The sequence below is a fragment of the Aedes albopictus genome, chromosome 2, assembly GCF_035046485.1.
Source record: "Aedes albopictus strain Foshan chromosome 2, AalbF5, whole genome shotgun sequence".
Lineage (NCBI taxonomy): Eukaryota > Metazoa > Arthropoda > Insecta > Diptera > Culicidae > Aedes > Aedes albopictus.
This window is the reverse complement of record NC_085137.1, coordinates 446540891-446563955: the sequence shown is the minus strand read 5'-3', so window position 1 is coordinate 446563955 and position 23065 is coordinate 446540891. Positions and strand designations below refer to the sequence as shown.

The window sequence follows — 23065 nt, the reverse complement described above, 5'->3', positions numbered from 1 at the left end:
CAAGCCCTGTCGACCCCCTGGCTCCCCTCCAGCAAAAATCGATCTTCTACCTGCCAGTGCAACGCAAAGTACAGTATAGTAGATCACGACCAACTCCCTTTATTATGTTCTATTATATGTTAGAAACTTCTAATTCCATTAATATAAGTAGTTACGTAAACTACAGTGAACATATAAGATCATGTCATCACAAGATACATTGTTTGGGCTTTATTACATAATACTCGATCAACAAGCAAAACAAACATCAAAAAAATCGTGCTGACAGTGATTATCGGTCAGTAAATAAAAAGCAATCAATGGTCCATCAATCGGTTCCCATCGTAACATTATCCATACCGAGCGCATCATTTCCCGGTGGTGGGCAATTCATTTCCGAAAATTATTACAATCAAGCATAATTTATTGCACCCCCGAAGCTCGAAGCTCGTCCGCCACGCAAAGAGCACCATGGCATAACCAAGCATGCACCGCACCAACAACATCGTCGGTCGGTAACATACCAAACCAGCAAAACAAACCTCGTCGAATTCAATCGTGATCCGTCCGGTGGCAGCGTAGGCGGAACGCGGGGTACCGCGAGCAAGAAAGCATTTCTCCGCAGACGCACTTTTTTCTGTTCGGGCTGCAGCATCCTTCACAGAGAAAGCACTCACCCAACCGCGGAGAGCACGCTGCCGCGGAGAGTTTGCCGAGAGACCACGCGCACGGCGCGCGTTCGTTGACACAGTTTTCGCGCGCGCTGGAGATGTGATGCTCTCCGCGCGAAAACTTGAAAGCTCGCGAGTGAGAGAGGCGCGCTGGGCCGAAGAGAGAATACGGGGGGTTCGTCTTCCGCGGTATCGAGCAAGTTTTTCCCGGTTGGAGTCGAATGTGGAAGTGGAGCGCGTGTGGAGCGATGCTTCGGGAGAGCTCCAGCCAGCCAGCAGCAGCGGTCCCAAGGTCGGTGAGAGTGCGCTCGGTCTCGCGGTGCGGTAGAGAGCGAACGAGGAGAGTTTATGCTGGCTGCCCGACTGCACGAGGAAGACCCCACTTTTGCCCGTTCAAGCCGGAACGGACTCTGCTGCTTTCTCTATAAATTCCGTAAGCCTTGGCATTGAAAACCCATTCTCGGTGTATTTCTCCTTGGACTTGGACTTGGTTTGTTGAACTTCCCCCCGTTAGTCGGTGCCGGTTTTTGCTCTCGATCCGCGTTTCGATTCTCGATCACTGTGCGCAACAGGAATTAAGTGTGCGATCTTCAGCTTCTTCTTCTTGTGGTGAACAAACCTGGAGAGGTGGTGCGTGGAATGATATTTCAGCAATATCCAGCGTATCCCAGTGCAAAGTGGAGTGTGATTGGGTGATTGCATCGGAACAAGGGGGCAGAACATAACTCAGATATTGTCAAGAACCTGTTCCAGATCGGGGGGTTGTTGTGCCGCGGTGAAGTTCAAGTGCTCAGCCGTTGTGTTCTGTGTCGCTGTGAAAAAAGACGAGAGATAGATAACGATCTGGTGGCGTCTAGCGGAGAGCTAACTCAGCGTGGAAATCTGATAACTCCAAAAGGTCTCTAATTAGCAACAAGTGGTTGAAAGCCGATGCCGGGATAGGAAACGAAAAAATAAATACACACAAGTGAACAAAGAATAGCAGCTAAAGCAAAAGAAACAAATCGGAAGTTTGTGAAGAAGCAACAATATCTTGGAATAGCATCTCCACTCGGAAAGTGTATTGGGAAATAACCGCGCCACAAAGTGTTTAAAGGAAAAACATCAAAACCTGAAAGGAAAAAGGCGGCGTAAAAGTGCAACAACTGAACAAACGAAGCGCCCTCTTGCGAACCAAGTGAAGTGGTGTGTCCGTGTGTCTGTGTTCCGTGTTCGTTTGCGAATCTTGAAAGCCTTGTGACCTCCTCCGGGACAGTGCAGGAAGTGCAGAGAGTGTACCAGCATTACCAGCAGCAAACAGCAAGCAGCCAGCAGCAGAATGTGGAAATCTACGGCAGTACTTTTGGTGGCGGTTGCGGCAGCGGTACTTTTCATTGAGGCCAGCTATGCAAAAGGTGCGTTTCGGGAAGCCCGGTTTGAAGTGTGTGTGCGAAAGATGCGATGCGGGACTGTGCTGGATGGGAGATTTGGGAAAGTAAATCAAGTCAAATTTTTGCATAATTTCGGCGCGAATATGTGCGCGGGAACAGTGGGACCAACCGACAAACAAGAGCACCCGCTTCCGAATTTGCATAATACGTTTCAGAGGATGGGGACCATCAGCGTCAGCATCTTTTCATCAGTGTGTCGGGATATTTATGACTGCTGTTCGGTTCCGTGAGAATGGCCTGTTAAACTGTTCGACATCTTTCGGGAATGGGCGAACAAAACCAGTTGACCAGTTTATTGATTTATTGTTCTGCAAATTTACGGCGATATTTTTGGTAATGGTTTTAACGGTGAACTGATTGTTGGTGAATCTTGGGAAGTGTTACGAATAGGAATCCGGATTGCAAAACTATTATGAGGACAGTATAACCATTGCATCGTAACGGAGTTTAGTCTGAGTGATAACCGCTTAATGAACTATTATTACTTATGATAGTTTGAGTGACTTGTTGTGTATTTCTTTAGACATTCTAACGTATTACTAATGGATAAAGTAGATATGTATCAAATTAATGTGACATTTCTGCAAAAATGTAGCATATACATAAGAACTTCAGGGAAACTTTAAAAATTTATTGACGGATTTCATCAAGAATCACACCAGTACCTTTGTCTGAAATTTCTAAAGTAATTTTTATGAGATTCCATCAGAATTTTCTTTTTACCAGGAATTTTAGCTAGAATACCTGTAAAGATTTCTCGAGCCTTTTTTTCCTTGGAATTACTTTCAAAGTTCCACTATAAGTTTCTCATTTTTTTTCTTTTTTCTTTTTTTTTTTGAGAGGAGTATTTTAGGATGTTTTTACAACTATTCTCTTAGGTATTATTCCTGAGTAATTATCCAAAAATTTTTCACAAGACAACTTTATAAACTTTTGTCCAGAATTTTCTAAAACTTCTTCTAGGAGTTTCCTCCGGAGGTCTTTGAGGGGTTTCTTGAGACAACCCTTAAGTAATGTGATGTTTGTGCGATTTCTGGAAGAACTTCTGGAAGCTCCTGAAGAAATATCTGAATAAATTCTGCAAGAACCTCTTGGGACATCCTGGAAGATATTTCTGATGTCTCAGTGATGATAACTCAGTGAGTAATCTACTCTTCAGATATGAAAAACTCAAACTCCCAGTATATGCACTCTTACATATCTAGGAAACATAACCTACATATAGGTTTTTATTATCGCGCTTTGATGTGTGATAGAAAAGTGATTCTCATTGGAAGTAATCCGACGCTTGTGAAAAAGTTATTCGCCTGCTAACTAAGGCCAAACATTGAGATTTTATTATTGATGTTATTCATTTACGTGTTAAAAGTTACGCACCACTAGGCAATCTGTACGTTAGAACTTTTTTTACAAGTCTCGGATCACTTTGCGGTCTTCGCCAAAGTTTTTCGGCATATCCTAGGCTATACTTCAGCATCATTAGTTAGATCGTTTTAGACGAAACATTTCAATTTATGAGAAAAATGCAAAAAGCACGTTTTCTCATACTAAACTCCATACAAATTTCAATCGCAATGTAGAATGCGGGGAAGCAACCAATCGCTCCCAAATTTTGCATAGTTGCTTTTGGACGCTAAAAGAAATCGAAAAAGCTTTGTTCCGAAAAATCGACTTTGTTGACCCAGTCTAGTAATTACTCATGTTATCTATTTTTCGGAACTGCTTACACACACATAAATCTAAAAAAATACCTGCGCCTCTTTTTAATTTTCATAAAAAGAATGGAAACTTCCTTCGAGTCTTTCTTCAGAAATTCCTTCAAATAAAAGAAATATTTCAGGGATTCGTTCAGAAATTCGTCCCGGGATTTCTTCAAAATTATAATCGAGGATTGACCAACAAATACAATCAATAGATTTTTAGAGCTAAAGTAAGAACAAACACGACACTCACGAGACGCCAATTGTTGAACACTCCATGTTTTCTTGTGAGGAAAACAAACATTGGCAATTGGTTTTATTGTGTCGTCCCACCTGGCCATTCCTCTGAAATTTCTCAAAACAATATTCAGGAAAATTTATCATGGATTACTTCAAAAAAATCTTGCAAAAATTTATTCAGAATTCCTTTTTGATTCCTACAGAAATTACCGAAGGATTTATTAAGAAAACTATTCATTTATATCTTTAGAGATTCCTCCATGAGTTCCAGTAGAAACATCTCCAGGTATTTATTTAAGGAATTTCTCCGGCGAAAAACTTTTGCTTGAAAAAATTTTTGCCAGGAATTCCTTCGGAGATTTCACTTCACTTTCCTTCAGGAACTCTTCCAGGGATTCTTCCAGAAAACTCATAATTTCATTTAGATTTTTTTCAAAATTTTCTAGGGATTTAGGAATTACTCCGTTTTTTTTTGAAAATTTAGTAGTTCTTTAGGATTTTTCTTAAAAACTCTTCAATAGGTTTTCCAAAAATTCCGCCAACGTTCTTACCAGGAAATTCTGCAGAAATCCATCCTGGGATTCTTTTAAGAATTTCCCTAGGATATATTTATATATTTATCCTAGGGATATATTTATCTAGAAATTCTTTCCAGATTTCTTGCTTATGGGATATATACAGGGTTGCAACTGGAGCTTTCTTCAGAAATTCGGATTCCTTCAAATGTCCAGAGATTTCCCCAAAAGTTCCTCCATGGTATATTTTTTCAGAAATATATCTAAACTTTTTTTATTCCTGCGGAGGTTTCTCCGAGATTTTTTTTTTAATTCCAACAGAGATTCCAACACAAACTCCTACAACAATTCAATTTAGAAATATCTCTTGAGATTCCATCAGGGATTTCTGCAGGAATTGTTTTAGATAGCTTTTCCGGAGCTTTTCCGGAGTTTTTTTTTCTAAAATAACAGAAATATTGCTGTAACAAAACTCGAAATAATCCTGGAAAAAATCCTTCAAACATGTTGATGCATTCAGATTCCCAGAACAATTTCAAGTAAGGTTCATGGCCAAAAAACTTTAAAAACTATTTTTGGAGTTATCTCTGATAGAATTTCAAGATGATTGAAGCTTAAAATACCTCCTAATTTCTACAAACAATCATAGGAAACTTCTGAAAGAACTCTGGAAATAATACCAAGGAAAAAATGCTTAACAAATTACTGAAAAGATTGTTCTATAAAGAATTTCTATCTGAAGAGCTTTCTGTAAATATTAATAAAAAAATCTTGAAAAATTTCTTGAAAATTGCCAATTTTTTAAGAAGCGCTTGAGGGACTTCCAAAAGAATCTATTATGGATTTTTTTGAAGAATTGCCAAATAAAATTCCTGATAGAATCTCAATATAAGTGAAATAACAGTCGAAGTAACCTCTAAAGAAATACCAAAAAAAATACTCTGAAATTCTAAATATCTAATGGAAATCCCTAGAGGAATTGTTGAAAACCTCTCCGAATTTCTATAAAAAAAATCCACTGAAACTACATGTTTTGTAGAAATTTTGGATAAATTCCTAGTAGAATACCACAATAAATTAGAAATGCTCTAAAAGGATTCCGGGAAAAGTCCAATTGAACTCGTAAAGGAAATTCTTAAAAAATATTCCTAGAGGAATACCCTCAGAAATGTTGGAAGAAATACACGCACAGACTTCTGTAGCAAACCTTGAAGTAATTTTCTAAAGAATCACTGAAGGAATCCTAGGAGGATTTTTTCAATGCAACCCGCGGACTAGTTTTAAGATTACTTTTTTGAGAAATTTCTTCAGATCGTCCTGAAAAAGACTAAAGAAATATTTATGGAGGAGTTCCTAAAAAAATGTGGAAGGATACTTGGAGAAATTTTTGAAAAAGTACATGTGTTGGAAATTAAAGCTTGTGTAATTTCCTTCAGTGTAAAGTCTAGTGAGTTCCGAGTTCTCCTTAGTTTTTATAGTATTCAATTTGTAAGCAGTCAGATTTTTTCCGCTGCATGATCAGATGTAGCTTGTGATTGTAATTACCGATTTCGACCGTTAGGAGAGTCGCGTCTCGAAAAACCTAGTTATGAGACTATGATTTAAGTTTCATGAATAATCCTAATGAACCAGTGAAATAAATTGAAATGCGTTGCAGTCTCGATCTCGAAGCTGCTGTAATCGTAAGCTGCTATCGAGAGGTTTCTTCGTTTTCGAGAAAGTTGCGCCCCCTAACAAACTTCGAGAATCATATCATACCTGAGTCAAGGGTGAATAGGGCATCCGGTAGAAGTAATACCCGTAAGGACAGGCTACAACAGCGTCTTAAAACATTGGAGGAACAGTATCTTCTTCGAATAGCACAGTATGAAGAGGAGAGTCATCGGATACGGCAGGAGTATGAACGGCATCGAGAGCAAATCGACGTACGTTATAAAACAAAGATGTATGCGAAAGTGCTCAAGTGTGACCGGGAAGCAGTCGACGATTCAATGCCGGACAAGCAAAATTCGATTGAGTTCACCTGCAGTTTGCCTGTGCAGTTCGATGGCATATACCAGGATCACCATTGCCATTCTCATCAAATGGTCCAGTCAACAATTCCATCTCACTATAAATCAGCAGTCGTCGATGGTGAAAAACTGGAAATAGTTACTTGCGAACTAGACGAGAGTTTCCATGGTACGGAACAGCTAGCGTTGCAGGTAGCGCAGTTCTGCGCAGCCAACTTCAGACCGAGTTTTACCAGTGTAGTCCAGAATGATGAAGTTGGTGGAGTTGCTGAAGTTCGCCGTTCGTCTCAGTTCAACAGTTCCCGTAGTATAGGCCCGATCGAAATTTTGGATACAACAAATACAAATGTTGTTCAGTTGGATTTGTATTCAAAGATCAAAGTATTAGCTGATGAGAATGTAGTAGATTCTCACGACTCACTCGCGAAAGTCGAAAAAGTGATTTGCAAAACCAATACCCGAACAGTCACTCATACGGAAACTAAATCGAAATACGATTACTCTCAGATAGAGCTCCCTCAGCACCACTATGCGCAAGGGTGCTCCACTTCGTATACTTATACCTACAAGGAAGAACCAAAACAAATACTCTCTATCCCACTTTCGGCCCCACCGACATGTAGTTCGTCCAGAAATGCTGCAGTTGGAATAGCACATGCAATCGACCAATCATCCGCGGACTTTGCTTCGTTCAACAATTATTCACATCCACAAAACAGGAAGAATGATACGGAGTTTGATCCAGGTGGAGCTGAGTATTGGTTCTCTGCGTGGATTGTTATTACCAGCAAAGGAATTAGTGTTAACGATTTGCGAAACAGTCACATCGCTTTAACGTCGCCGGATCGAAACACGGTTCAGAGTGTATACGCCGATCATCATAACAGTAGTTTTTGTAGGAATATCGCAATTGTTTGTCTTGAATGACAAAGTATCAATGGATGCATTGACAACAAGTGATTGTAATGCACGTCGAAATTGAATGATCGATTTTATTTGCATGTATCTGTCCTAAAAATCTGCGTTCAGAGATGAAAATTTTTCGGGAGTTTGAATTAGATAGGGAGTGAATAACACTAGGATACTAGAAATTGAATCGAATTTCCAAAGAAAATTGAGCGAGGATTCACATATTATGAGTTTGGCAATTGATTTACTTCGACAAGTTAGTCTACAAATGATTGATAAGGATTCCTAATATGAATATAAAAATACTCTGCAGAAATCGGAACTACACGGGTAGGGGTATGTTGGAAATTAAAGCTTGTGTAATTTCCTTCAGTGTAAAGTCTAGTGAGTTCCGAGTTCTCCTTAGTTTTTAATAGTATTCAATTTGTAAGCAGTCAGATTTTTTCCGCTGCATGATTAGATGTAGCTAGTGATTGTAATTACCGATTTCGACCGTTAGGAGAGTCGCGTCTCGAAAAACCTAGTTATGAGACTATGATTTAAGTTTCATGAATAATCCTAATGAACCAGTGAAATAAATTGAAATGCGTTGCAGTCTCGATCTCGAAGCTGCTGTAATCGTAAGCTGCTATCGAGAGGTTTCTTCGTTTTCGAGAAAGTTGCGCCCCCTAACAACATGGGTAAGATTGCATTTTAAAGGGATACCTGGAGGAATTTAAATCATTCTAGGAAATCCTCCAAGAATCTTCTTTCTATAAAAATTCCGGAAAAAATGATAAATCATGGAAGAATTTTTAAAGAAATCTGTGGAGGTAATCGTGGAAAATATTTTAAAGAAAAGCATGGGAAGGATTGTATGCTAAAATTATCTTCAGATGTAACCTTACTGAATTCATAAGAGCAATTCCTGCATGAATGACCGTTCCACGATAAATTAGAAAAAAATGTGAAAAAGTAATTTAAAGTATTCATGGAGGGGGTACCCAGTAATATTTCTCTATTAGTAGCAATATTGAAGCCATTTCCTGGGGGCGTGCCAGTGTATGAGCGCTGAAATTTTGAGTATCCTGCTCTGATTTTACCATGACATTACACATTAAGGTGCAAAGATTTTTGGTAGTAAAGCAACCGTCAGTGTACGAATCCAAAAAAATTCCAAGGGAGGTCTTGAAGTTATTCCAGGAGTTATTTCTTTAAAACTTAAGAGAGAAGTTTCTCATGAATTTTTTGATGGAAGTCCCAGAAAAGAAAATTTAATCATTTAAAAGAAATTCCTGAAGAAATCCTTGAAAAAATCTGTGAACGAATTTTTGAGAAAAAAAATTAGAGGGGCGTGTACAAGACACATCCGCATGACGTAAACTACGTAAAGCAGTTTGTTATTGGTTGAATCAATAGTTTGAATCAATAAAAATAATCAAAGGGTATCGCGCTACTTGGGCGGTGGCTTCTATATTCGTCTGTTTTCCACTATAACTCAGTCAATTTTGAACTAATTGACTTGAAATGTTGTACACGGGTAGATACTATACCTATCTCACTGCATTCCAAAAATTGTGTCAATTGGTTTAAATTTGACTGAGTTATAGCGGGAAACAGACGAAAATAGAAGCCACCGCCCAAGTGGCGCGATTCCCTATCATAAGAAACAAGGTAAATTCTGAGGGTTTGAGAATTCCGGTATTGGAAATAATTACAAAATAGTTTGAACATATACCGACTTTTCGAACTCTCTAAGCAGAATACCCTCTTCAAATAAGTGTAATAAGTTTTGTACCTTTTAATTTCGCCCTATTTTGCTTATCCTTTGACCGATACGCGAATCGACTACCACTTGTAATCTTCCTCAGTGTCAGTTATCCACAGTTTGAAGCCTAAGCGAAGCCGGCGGAAATCCCTTATACACTGCGTTGATGGTAGCGCAAGAAGAAATCGCACTCGCTAGATTCAGAGACACGACCAGATGAAAAGACACGGTTTAATTTCCGCACAATGCTGTTGCATTTTGTTTGGTATACTTTAGTAGGTTTCAAAATTCGGCAGTTTTGACGCTTATGTGACCAGCGTCACTTTATCGGAAAATCTGCCATTAACTCTTTCAGAAAATTGATAAAGCCCTTGAAAAGGCTGTTCGAACCATAATTTAGTCAAATTATTGCACGCGAGTTCAACAAATTTCATTGTTTTGGCAGCAAGTCAGAACAGCGACGAGGCTTTGTCTTAGGACGTCCACAAGAAGAAGAAGAAGAAAAATTAGTTTGATAGATAGAAGAAGAATAAGTTTGACGAGAATCAGTAATGCCATACAGATTACTTTGCAATCAAACAGATCAATCAAAAATGCAAATCATTAAGCTTTTGCTAATTTGATGACTGGAATTGCCTATATATTAATATTTATCAAAGAATTTCTATAAATCGTAGTAGCTTTCTTCCAGATTTTGCGGCAAAAATGGGCACAGAGAATTTTGATTTTTGCAGACATAATACTAATTGAAATTTGGTTGAGAAATAATCTTCATTTCTTCATTAAACTTGCAATTTCTCTAAGTTTAAGAAAATTATTGGAAATTTCCGATCAACTCGCTTTTGTAAATTTATGTGGAGTGTATCATGGATGCTACAAGAAGCAATTATATTTCCACTACTCCGCTACTCCGGCTTTGAGACTGTGCCGATTTTGACATTATTTGTGACCCGGCGCTTCGTCTTCCTTAGAAAATTATTCGGTTCATTCTTGTGGAGGAACATTGGAAAACGCAAACGGAGAAACTGGCTAGCCCTCCTTCAATGCAATCCCCTAGAAAGGTCATGAACGAATGATGGAAGATGAGAAGAATTTAACTGGACGGCAAAACGCAAAAATGTGCTCACACGCAATCGGATGGTTAAAACATCGGCTTACTTTTCCCAAATTTTCAATAGTTTGCTGTTGAAAATCAATAATTTTGATTATTTGTCATAAATGGTACGTACATACATTTCCAATCGGTTAATATGAACTATTTGGAAATAATACTATTAATGGCTGAGTTATTATCGTGCAAAATCTGACAGAATTTCGTGACCGTCGTAAAATTTTAGATTTCCAGTGCCGTGGTGGCGTAAGTACCCCATTTCATGCAATTTTACCGCACTCGCGTAGTAGATGGTTTTAAAATGTCGGCATTTGCATGTCTTCACTTAATTCGGAATAAACTCTTGCAGAAAATATAGAATTGTAGCCCTCATAAGGGCTGTTTAAATTTAATTGCTTATTAAAGGTGAAATTCGGTAGTTATGATTGCGAAATCCCGAACGGCGACGGTGGCGTTGACTCCGATGGTGGGTTTTCGAGGCGATGCTGTGCAAAACGTGACGATGCGAAAGCGGACGCACTCGAGCGCAACCGCCGTCGACCATCGCGATCGGATCGGCTTGCCAAAGCATACTGAAGGAAGTGAAGTGAGCGCTCCGCTGAAGCGTTCCCGTCAGAGTTGGCAAAGAATAAGAGAAAATGGGAAGAAGCAGTTTGCTTTTATACGGCAAGGCGGTTCGTTTTCCCCTCTCGAACGTGGTTGGTTCGATGAGAGAGGGGTAAGAATCAGTGATGCCATAGGATTTATTTGCAATATTGGTTTGATTAATGTTCATCAAATTTATTTTAATATGCAAATCATACTTTTGCAAATTGGTAGACTAGATTTATTAAAAGTTTAATATTAATAAATAATAATTCAATATCATGGTTAAGTATTGCACATTTTAAACGGTTAAAGAACTTATACAATCAAATTTGGCAACACCGTTTAACAATGCTCATTTTGTTCATCAAAGTAACCATTTTTCTAAGTTGAAGAAATTGAACAAATTTTCAATCAAGTCGTACAAATTTTGCTGATTTTGCTCCTTCCTTTTATAACAGCCATCTCATAGTAATTTCACTTGAAACCGTAACCTGGAAAATTATCCGTTCTCTCTTGTGGGACAGTTTTATAGCCCTCAGAAGGGCTGTTTTAATTTACATCATTTCCATCCGACGATGAAAAGTCCTCATCCGGCTGGCTACTCCAATTTTACCACCGCACGCCGCGCACGACGACGCACAACCGTTGACATCCACCGCGCTCCGCATGTCACAGAATACTGAACGAACATGCAAACGAAGAAACAGCTCTGTGTGGTCGTCAGATCCACTCGTGCTGCCGCGCACTCCGACGCGAAGACGCACGCACAACCGCCGACAGCTACCACCGCGCTCGGAATGACTATGGCTGTTCTCCTACGATGTGTTCCCCTCTGGTCTGGTCAGCAGCTCCACTTGTATCGCATCAGGCCAGGCACGACGACGCGCGACCGTCGGCAACCACCGTGTTCGGCATGTGGAAGTATACTGAGCAGCGAAAATGCAAACGGAGGTACTGGGCTGATCTCCTCCGATGCGTTCCCCTCGAGGAGTCGATGCAGAATGGAGGAAGATGGGAAGAAGCAGTAATCTTTTATACTGGGTGGTGCTCGACGAAAAATCGCAAACTTGTGCTCGCACGTGATTGGCTGGATAAAACATGGGTTCACTTTTCCCGAATTTTCAATAGTTTGCTGTTGAAAATCAATAGTTAGCTATAATTATTTCAACGCGTAGATAAATTTGTGATCTATCGGTTCAAAAATTTTGAAAATCGGTCGTGAAACGGCTGAGTTATTAGCGTTCAAAACCTATCAATTTTTCGTGACGGTCGCAAAATTTTAGATTTTCATTTTACACCCAGTACTTCCCGTAAGACGTAGTTTACGTCAAAAAACTGAATACCTGTAGTCTGCGTCTACATAGATCCAGATATTTTCAAAGAAATTTCCGTAGAATTTCGAAGAATATATTTTTGAATAAATTTCGTAAAGAATTCGTGGACAATTTGTCAGAATTATCCTAGTATGCCGGACAACTTCTGGAGCAATACATCAAGGAATACTTGAAGGAAAAACTGAAGGAATCTCTATATGAATGCCTGCAGGAATCTGGAGGAATCCTCGAAGAAATACCTGAAGGAATTTCTGGAACATTAAACCACTGGCTGAATTGTTTTAAGGAGTTTTTGAAAGAAATGTATATAGGAAATTCTGAAGGAATCATTTTTTAAAAAATCCGATGAATTATTCAAACGAATTTAGAAGAACTTCTAAACTAATTTCCTGTAAATTTTCAAAAGGAACTCGTACAATCCAAGTAACATGTTCAAGCCAAGTTGTTCCGAGGGGCTTCATCGTAAATCCAAAATTGAATCATCGCGGTTTTATGACGGTGCTCAAAACCTCTTGAAAGCAAATTGGCCATCAAATTGTTGGGAAATCAACCTGGATCTATCCTGGAGAGGAAATAGCTGAATCTGACATCCTTTTATGAATTTCTGAAAAAAAAACATAGCCAAAGGAGTTTGTAGATTATAGGACTGAATTTTCTAAAGAAATCCATGGATTAATTTTGGAAGAAATCTCTATAAGATTCTTTCGGATTCGGAGTCCTTAGACAAATTTATGGAGAAAACTTCCTGGGAATTTTTGATGGAATCTCCAGGGAAATTGAAAGAATTTCTAAAGAATCTTCGTAAGAATTTCTATGGGAGGTTTTCTAAAAAAACCTTGTAAAAATTTCTGGAGAAACCTTAAATTTTCAAAAAAATAATCACTGAATGCATTTTTTAAGGAATTCGTGCAAGATTTGCTGAGAAGATTCTCACTTTCGCTCCCGAATTTCTGTGAATTTAGAAGGGTTAACCGAGTTTACATCCAACGATTTGTCTTGTTGGCGTTGATGGTGACACCTGCCGCCGAGAAGCGATTGGCAAGGTCATCGAGCTTGCTTTGCATATAAGAGCACCGTTGAGCTAGGAGAACAACGTCATCAGCCAATTCGAAGTTATTTAGGGACTGTTCATAAACCACGTAGACCAAAATTTGGCCATCTCCCCCCTCGTAGACTTTTGTCCATACAAAAATTTTGAAATTTGTATGGAGCGTAGACTTTGGCCAGACCCCCCCTCCCCCCAAAAAGTCTACGTGGTTTATGAACGGCCCCTTAGGTGCTCCATGATAAAGGGGTCTTCGACATTTCATGGCCTTGTTGTTTCCTATTCAGACTTGGGAGAATTTTGTCAGCTTTCTATGGGTGGTTTGATTGAATCTATACAATGAGGTTCACGTACATGGGATGGTTTATGACATACTTGAGGCACCCTTGTTTTGAGCTGTTTTGAGATTCCTGAGAAACTCCAGATTCTTCCAGGAAATCCGTCAAAATTTCCTTCAGGAACCCTTTCAGGACTTCCCCATGCGTGTTCTTCAGTAATTATTTCTGAGATTTATCTTGAAAATCCTTCGAGATTTTTTTAGAAACTGCTGCCAAGATTGCTTCAAGAACTCTTTCCACGATTCCTATGGAAATTTCTTTCGGGATTGGTACTCCCAAGTAGTTCTTCCGGTATTCGTCCTGGATTTCCTTCCAAGATTCTTTTTCCCGGGATTTTTATTGGGAATTGTTTCCGGAAGTCCTTCAGGAATTGTTTCCTAGAAACTCCTATCGGAATTCCTGTGGGAACTTCCACCAGGAATCCTTCAGAAACTTCTCTGGAAATATTTCAGAAATTGCTTTCGATATTTCTTCAGGAACTCCTTCCAGGATTCCTCTAGGAATTCTTTCGTATTCCTTCAGAAGTTCCCTATGGAATTCCTGCAAATCCTGCTAGAATTCTTTCGGTAGTTAATTATAGAGTTCTCACAGAGTGTCAGATATTCCTAACGAAAATCCTCCATGAGATTATTGAATAATTTCAACAGGAGTATTCTAATATTGAGATTTATCCAGAAATTCCTTCCAAGAGTCCTCTAGGAATTCCATCTAGGATTCTTCCAAGAGCTCCGTATTTCCTCTAGGAATTTCATCGGAGATTCCTTCCGGAACTCTTGTTGGCATAACTCCAGGTATCCCTACAGCAATTTCTCTGGGTTTGTTCAGGGACCCAGCCAGCAATTTGGTTTCTATATCGAATTTGCAACTGAAATAGTCACACATATATAGCACCAAAGAAATCGTATTCATTGCACGAAACAGGCATGTACATACTAAAGTGGAGGCCATATCGAAACATATATACGATTACTGCGATTTCATCCAACATAATTTACGATTTCTCGAAAAAAAAATTTACGATTTCGCCGATTTTCTCCGTCTAAATATACGATTTGCATGATCTTATTACGATTGAGTGTACCGATATACGACTCAAGATTTTCAAGTAAAAAAAACAATTAGTGTTCGATGGGAATTGAACTTAGATCCTTTAATTGAGAACTGCGCGTTATCTGTATTGGCTATATTGCCAAGTTGGAAACAGAGAGTTCAAAGTGAATGGCATGAAACGGAAAAAAATAGCATGATACGGTGCGAGACTTGTGGTGGGAGCGTTGTTGTTGTGCATTGAGTGGCACCAAAAGTGGTGCCGTGCAAGAGGCCCGGAATTGACATCGTTGTTGGAATCTATACATCACTTATTGTAAGTCATCTGCTGTATATAAATAGTATGAAAACCTATATATTTGGTTGAAATCATTGCTACCATGGTTGGAATGTGTCAACAACAACAAAAATACAAATTTGTGATGAATACCATTTTTTTTCTTTTTCTCCATCATACAAATATGTAAACAAAACCATTTACGATTTCCGAGACTAAGATTCGACTATTAAAAGTGCAGTAACAACCATATGCGACTGTAAAAATGAATTTACGATTTCTACGATTTCGTTCACTTCGTATACGACGCAAGTGATCAATATACAACATAGTTATGGTTGTATACGATTTCACCGATTTTGATCATACCTTTAGGTAACAAGCTCGATTTAGCAGATGTGAAGCGACGATTTCCTCGATTCAAAGAAATCATATATACGATGCTAGCGAACTTGCAGCTCGACACTAAGAATGTATGTTTTTTTCACGATTCTATCCGACTCTGTGCGATCCTACTGATAGTATCTCGCACCTTTTATGATCGGAGACGACTATATGAAACAAAATCGCAATTGAAATTTAATTTAGCATGAAATGCGATTTGACGCAATCATTGTCAACAAATATACATATTATTATACGATTCTGATTCAATATATGAAAATATACGATTTTTTCCACACAATGATTTACGATATGTGGTTGGCTGGGGAGCTCCTTCAGGGGTTTATTCAGGATTCCATCAGAAGTTTGTTTGGGATCATTCCACATGTTTTTTTTTTCATTTGCCTAGAGAGGGTCCAATAGTATTTTCCGGGATTTCTCCAATAACTTTTGACCCTGAAGATACTATTGAAGAAAACCCAGAAGAAACTTCTGGAACAATTCCTTAAGAAATTGTTGGAGGAATGTTTTAAGAAACTGGAGTTTTATAAGAAACTAATGGAAGGATTCTCTACGGATCTCCTAAAGTAATTCCGTAATGAAATCCATCATATTCGTACCCAGGCATCTGCAGTATAGTATTGATGATTACGTGCATGTTCACAGATTTTTTTTTTTTGTCAATTAAGTTTGATGAACCACGACCGTTCGTATTATTGGGCATGTTTATACTAAGCTATATTTTAAAAATACCATTTCAATCCTGATACCTTCTGGCAAATCATGATTCATAATATGACTGCATCAAGCTATTGTCAATCTATGCTTTAAGAAGTCTTAAGTAAAGAAATAAGATCACTCATCCGATTCAAGTATGTGAAACCAATTCTCACATTCCATCAGTTTAATTTGAAATCCAATCCAAGTCATCTTTCAAGACCACAAAAGACATCACTCTCCGGCGAGAATGCTAATCCACCTCAATTCACAACCCAGCCCACGGTTGAACACCTCAGAACCAGAACACTGTGAACCGACCGAGTGCTTCAACCTTTAACCACAAGCCAACCATTAGCTGGCAAACGAACCGAAAAATTCACTTTCATGCACACCTTCAGCGTTCTCGACGGCGCGGCGGAGAGGCAGACGCTACAAACAGCATCCTCCCATCGTTCGTAAGAAACGCCAAATTGAATTTGTACCCCATTATTCGCTGTTGCGCGGTCCACCCGCGCGCGCCCCCTGACTTCATACCACCCCCAAGGGGGCCCGAAATTTAAAAGAATACGCTCGTCCAACAAAACACGCTGCGCTGGATGATGAGAGGCGGCACGGATGATGATAGTGTGTATCATTTGCGCCCGGGCCGGGCGGCGGCGGCGAAAATGGATTGCCATTCAGGATGAAAATGGAAGTTCTCCCAGCAGCAAGTAGCCTGCCTTACTTGGCCTCGTCATTGTCGATTTGTAAAAACAAGTGCACCAACAACAGGGGGAAGCGTAAGTCGGGGGCGAGGTGAGGTTGGTACCATCACCTCAGTATCATATCAGAGCAGGTTATTAATAGCTTCCTAAAGCGAGCAGCATGAATACAGAACGCGGGCCAATGCCACCGAAGCACTATGTGTCAGAAATGTTCGTATTTTGCCCAAACAACTTCTATTCTGAGGTCATCTACCAAGTAAAAACTCATTGCCATATCAGTACCCAAGTAATCAACAGTTCAGATAAAAAATCCGTTTCCAAGTTCCACGAAGTTTCGATAAAGCTCCGAACGGAACTTTCTGGCTGTTTAAGAGGCTAACACGCTCCATAAGTGGATGATCATGGGTTCGAAACCCAGCCCCAGCACTTGCAATTTTTCGTCAGTTGCTCTAAGATGCTACACGGAACTTTGTAGAAACTTTCAAGTTCCCAAAAGTTCATTCCGGTAGCTTAATGTTCTTCGGAAGACTTTTCGGCCATTTTGGCAAAAAAAAATGCAAATTCCTCTAGAAAATCCTTCAGTAATTATGTTATTGTCGCTTTTTGGCACACTGTGTCCAGTAGTATGGGACAAACATCATATTCTCGCTCCAGTTGACTTTTTTGATTCCATTTAGGTCCCATATGATCTGTACAAAATTTCAGCGCAATCGGTGAAACTATAATTTAGCGCAAGCGGTTCAAAGTTTGCATAGGATTTACTATGGGAAAAGTTACACCTTCAGATAAAAAATCCCAGAGGTCGCACCTTGTTTCCTTAATTCAAATCGATCAACGTTTCTTGTAGAAAAATCATTTATGAAACTTTCCTTCGAAGACCGCAAATCGATCAGAAGCTTGTGGAAAAAGTTATTGATTTATTACCGATTAGTGATCAAACGAACGGCTTTTTGTTTTGTTTTATTAGCAGCACTGTAGCTGCTGCCTTGGCTGCTGCTGTTTCTGGGGGTGGTGATGCCTCCCGCCACCCCATGCAACAACGGCAGCAGCAGTGCTGCTGATAAAACAAAACAAAAAGCCGTTCGTTTGATCACTAATCGGTAATAAATCAATAACTTTTTCCACAAGCTTCCAATCGTTTTGCGGTCTTCGGAGGAAAGTTTCATAAATGATTTTTCTACAAGATACGTTGACCGATTTGAATTAAGGAGAGAAAGGGTGACCTCTAGGATTTTTTATTTGAAAGTATAACTTTTCCCATAGTAAATCCTATGCAAACTTTGAACCGCTTGCGCTAAATTATAGTTTCACCGATTGCGCTGAAATTTTGTACAGATCATATGGGACCTAAATGGCATCTAAAAAGTCGACTGGAGCGAGAATTTATTTTTTCCATACAAGCGTGTCCCATACTAGTGTCCAGTTATTGCTACCACTTTCGGCAGTCAATGTGCTTACACGCGAATCAACGACTCCTCATCATTATGAGGTGAAACCGGTCGACGGTCGTCCAGTCGGGAGAACTTGAAACTGATCCCATTCCGCCCACTTTTTTCCTGAATTAGCCTCGTGATTTCTTACCAGGCGGCCTCTACCACGCGAAGTACTTTTGGATAGGATGGGGTTCTGAAAACCGAAAAAAATAGCTCATCATTCGTCTGGTCTGGTCGGATTTGTTTCAATGGGGGTGAGCGGCGGGTGGACCGCAAATGAGCGAGATATTTTTTCTTTCGCTTTTCGGACTATATTCGGCCCAGCAGTCAAAGTCCGTGAGAAGAGAAATGAGGAGGCAGGAAAAAGCAAACGTTTCATTAATGTCGAAATTGTGCAACTTTGGGCAAATATTTCTATGCAGTGTCTTTGGAACGTGCGGATGTGAGGGAGTCTGAAGAGTGATTTACTACTGCTGGTATGGTTTCATGGCGGTTGGTTGGTCGGTCAAAGTGCATGAATGTTTGTTTTCATTATACAACAGCCAGCGGAAGGGAAATGTTTGTGGGAAGTACATAGCCGCTGCTTGTGGAATTCAAGTGAATGGAGCTGCAATATGTATGCACTTATGCTATAATAGAGCGTTAGGAGAAAAATCATAATAAAAAATTGGATAGTTGAAACTGCGGCTTCGTTAACATTGTTCATAATCTAAAATTATAATTAATTATAAATTAATAATTAATAATAAATAATAAATGACTCTGAAATTAGCAAACCCATCTTTTAAAAATGATTGGGATGTTCCCTCTGAGAAGTTATGTTTCTAAGCCCACACCTCTACCAATTTACAAAATAAACGAAAAGCCACTTCTATCAACGACTAAAGTAGGGTCTGTGATCATTTGGGCAGGAGCACCTATTTTGGGCACTTGCTGCTGTAGCTCAGTCAACTTTCAGGCAATGGGGCACGTTCGGTGTAGTACTAGATTTGTAGTAATGAGCTGAATTTTAGTATGGTGAGAAGGTAAATTCTCCGTTTCTGCAATGAAATGGTGCAAAAAGCGTGGGTATTATGATTCCTTGCCTAATTTGATGCTGTTTGAGCAAAACATTGGATAACTATGTTGTTTATGTTGCAAGAAATGGAGAAAATAACAACACTGTTGCCCAAAGTTTTGCTCAAACAGCATTAAATTAGGCAAGGAATCATAATACCCACGCTTTTTGCACCACTTCATTGCAGAAACGGAGAATTGACCTTCTCACCATACTAAAATTCAGCTCATTACTACAAATCTAGTACTTCACCGATCTGTCCTATTGATTTAATTTTTGGAGTACGGTAAGATACGCACAGTAACTAGCCATGTACAAAATTTCATATCAATTAGTTTGAAATTGACTGAGTTATAGCAGCAAGTGCCCAAAATAGGTGCTCCTGCCCAAATGGTCCTAAACCCTAGATATGCACTCAATCGTGTTTCAAAAAGCTTAAAGTAGTTCTAACAGTTTATTTTTGGGCCAAGCTGAAAATTTCAATATCTTAGATGAACTTGTTGGTCTAGTGGCTACCGCTTCTGATTCATACGCAGAAGGTTCTGAGTTATATCCCTGACTCGTTCCTTTCGTGCCAACTTGTATTATCTACTTTCTCTATACTATTTTCCCTACATCTCATGTATAAAAGCATGTTCATAGCCATCGATAGAACCAGAAACAGATAAAAAAAAAGCCGTTCCCTTCCTTCCAAAACCACAGCTATCATATAATGTCTACAAATTATGCATCACCAAGCGAACTGTGTTGCTGTCGATTTCTTTACGCCTGGCATCCACGCACCAATGCGTGGACCCCCATTCCTAAAATAAACATTTCCCAACTACACTCCGACATCCGCATGGACTTGTGTAGATGCAGTGAAATCCACGGTCTGTTGACAACAACCGATTGCAAGTATCACTTCCCTTCCCATCCCCACATTGACCAGCAACCTGACGTAGCAGGTGCTATTCTCGCCTAACAATAGAAGATCGTCAACACTTATATACTGAAGATGCCTGTTCGTCCCAAGCAGGTATCTCATTGATTCCCTGTGTGAGTGTAGCTAGTCTAGCGGTATTGGAGTAGTACAAACTTCAATATCTTGCGCGCTGTAGTGAATCATCTTCAAGGCTTCTAACATGAATAAAAAGCTGAATATAACGTCTTAAGATCTACTGAACACAGATTTTGCAACAGAATGATGATCTTCCCCTGAAAAAAAAAAATCTGTAAAACATAGGAGGTATATCAAAAGAGACCAAGGGGGAAACCCCTGAAGTAATCCCGGAAAGAACCTTGGGAGTAATCCCGGGAAGAATTCCTTTATGAATGCAGACATAATCATAGAGTATCAAGTAAAAAAAATCAAGAAGGTCTTAGAGAATTCTGGAGAAATCCCAGAAGGAATCCCCGGAGAAATCTAGAAAGGGATCCCAGGAGGATTCCGTGAAGGGATCTCTAGAGAAATCCCGAAAGGATTCTCAGAGAAATCATTTGAAGAATATCAATAGAATAAAAAAAAACCTCGGAAGGAATCCTGGGCAAAATCCTTGGAAAAATCCCGGCAAAAATAAATGAAGGAATCTTAGGAAAAATCTATAAAGGAAGGAGGCATTTTTGAAGGGTTTCTTTGACTAATTTAGGGAGGGATCGATAAAGGAATAATCAATGAAACAATCCCGCGAGAATCGCTGGAAGATTCCGAAGGAGAAATTCACAAATAAATCTCTGGAGGACAATAATCCTACACAATCAAACCTCCATTTGGGTAATGAGTTGGGACTGCTCTAATAGTATTTTAATCTAAATGGATTTATAACCATAATGGATTGAGTTTGTCATCTAAATGGATTTTACGATTGCAAAGAACTTTAAGAAGCACGAGTGGCTAGGGGATTCGAAGGGAGGTCATGCGGGGTTTCATAGCGCTTTTAATGTAGTTTTGGGACGGGGATTCAGAGGCGTTCAGGGGCGTTCCGGAGGTTTTACAGGGCCTTAGGGTATAATGTGCGATACAGAGGGTCTGAGAGGATTTCAGGAAGTTTAAGGGCGTTTCTGAGGCGTTACTGAAGCGTTTTCGGGGCTTTCGTAGGGTCTCAGGTGCATTACGTGGAGTTCAAGAGGTTTTCTTGGGGTTTTCAGAAGCATTACAGGAAGTTGCAGATAATTTTGTGGATGTTCTGGAGGCGTTACAGGGGTGTTTTTAAGAGGTTGAGGGGTCTCACGTTCGTTACAGGGAGTTCTAGGGGGTTTCAGGGTTCAAGTTCCGAAACGTATTAACGTGTCGTGCAGTGGAGAACCTATTCGGTTTCGGACACGAAGCATGTTTTAAACTCATTAAAGTCACCCAATGGGAGGCGCTAGGCCCAAACCTTCCCCCGTGTGCAGCCCATGCCGAGGGCGCCTACGAAGACTGGTGTCCCCATGCATACTAATTAGGTTTCTAGGGTATTGTTTTACCTTCCCTGCCCAGTCTTCCTTTCATGGCCCCCATGAATGACCCCTTATATCATGTAGGTGGTAATGGATAAAAGAGATTGGATTATTTGGATAGGTAGGGGATAGTAGTTTCTCCAATGCGCAGGAGGTGCCTGGCGGTTTTTGGATGTATATCAGGAAGTTTGAGAGGGTTTTTAGAGCGTTTTCAGGAGGATAGGATGATCTCAGGTGCGTTACAGGGGTTCCAAAGTAATTTCAGGAAGTTTCAGAGGGTCTTAGATGCGTTTCGGGGTTGTGGTTCAGTGGTATTTCAGGAAATTTTGGATAATTTCCAGCGAGTTTCAGGAACGTTACAAAAGCGTTTCCGAAGGTTTCAGAGGTTCATGTGCGATGTAGTGGTTCCAAAACGGTTTCAGGGGAAAACCTCTAGCTATTTCAGAAAGATTCAGGGGATTTAAGGCTAGTTTCAGAGGCATATGAAAGGATTCCGGAATTAAAGTTTCAGGGGCATTACAGAAGCATTTGGGGGGTGGAAGCTTAAGTTAAATATTATCTCATGGGCGCCCATTAAAAACACCACCCCGGCGAAGACTGGCGCTTGAGCTTAGCTATTTAGCACTGTGGTTGGAGGAAATGCCAATGCAGAACCCGTAGCTTCCGGGAAGGTAAGCCCAGCTCCTAGGGATAGTGAATTGGTGTCAGGCACGTGAGCTGGGAACAGCTTTTATAATGATGGGCGACATGCAGAGGCGCGTGATCGGTTGGTGGCCGATCGACGAAGGAATGAGCAGGTTGAGGATCAAGGACCGATTCTTCAATATCAGCATAATAAACGTGCACAACCCTCACTCCGGAAGCACTGATGATGACAAGGACGCATTTTACGCGTTGCTCGAACGCGATTACGACCGCCGCCCAAACCACGACGAGACCTAAAAGCTCAGGTAGGCCAAGAGGAGGAGTTCAGACCGACGATTGGAAAGTTCAGCGCCCACCAGCTGACGAACGAAAATGGCCTACGCCTCATCGATTTCGCCGCCTCCAAGAACATCGCCATTCGTAGCACCTTCTTCCAGCACAGCCTCCCGTATCGTTACACCTGGAGATCACCACAACAAACGGAATCGCAAATCGACCTAGTTCTGATTGATGGTCGGCACTTCTCCGACAATATCGACGTCAGAACCTATCGTGGCGCTAATATCGACTCTGATGGTTAAACTACGCCCAAAAGTTTCCGTTGTTAACAATGTACAGTACCGGTGGCCGCCCCGGTACGATCTAGAGCGACTGAAGCAACCGGATGTCGTCACCGCATACGCGCAGAATCTCGAGGCAGCGTTTCCGGACGAGGGTGTGCTCGATGTGGTCCCTCTAGAGGACTGCTGGAGTACAGTCAA

At 40.3% G+C, this 23065-nt stretch overlaps 1 protein-coding gene across 1 annotated transcript in view; it reads left to right on the top strand.

Annotated features, from left to right (window-relative positions):
- Positions 1-887: 887 nt before the first annotated feature.
- LOC109420204 (agrin) overlaps positions 888-23065 on the top strand; it is a 351745-nt gene continuing 329567 nt past the window's right edge. The window contains exon 1 of the mRNA XM_029862166.2: positions 888-2044. Coding sequence (XP_029718026.1) covers positions 1969-2044 — 76 coding nt within the window. The 5' untranslated portion in view covers positions 888-1968. The remainder of the gene's footprint in view (positions 2045-23065) is intronic.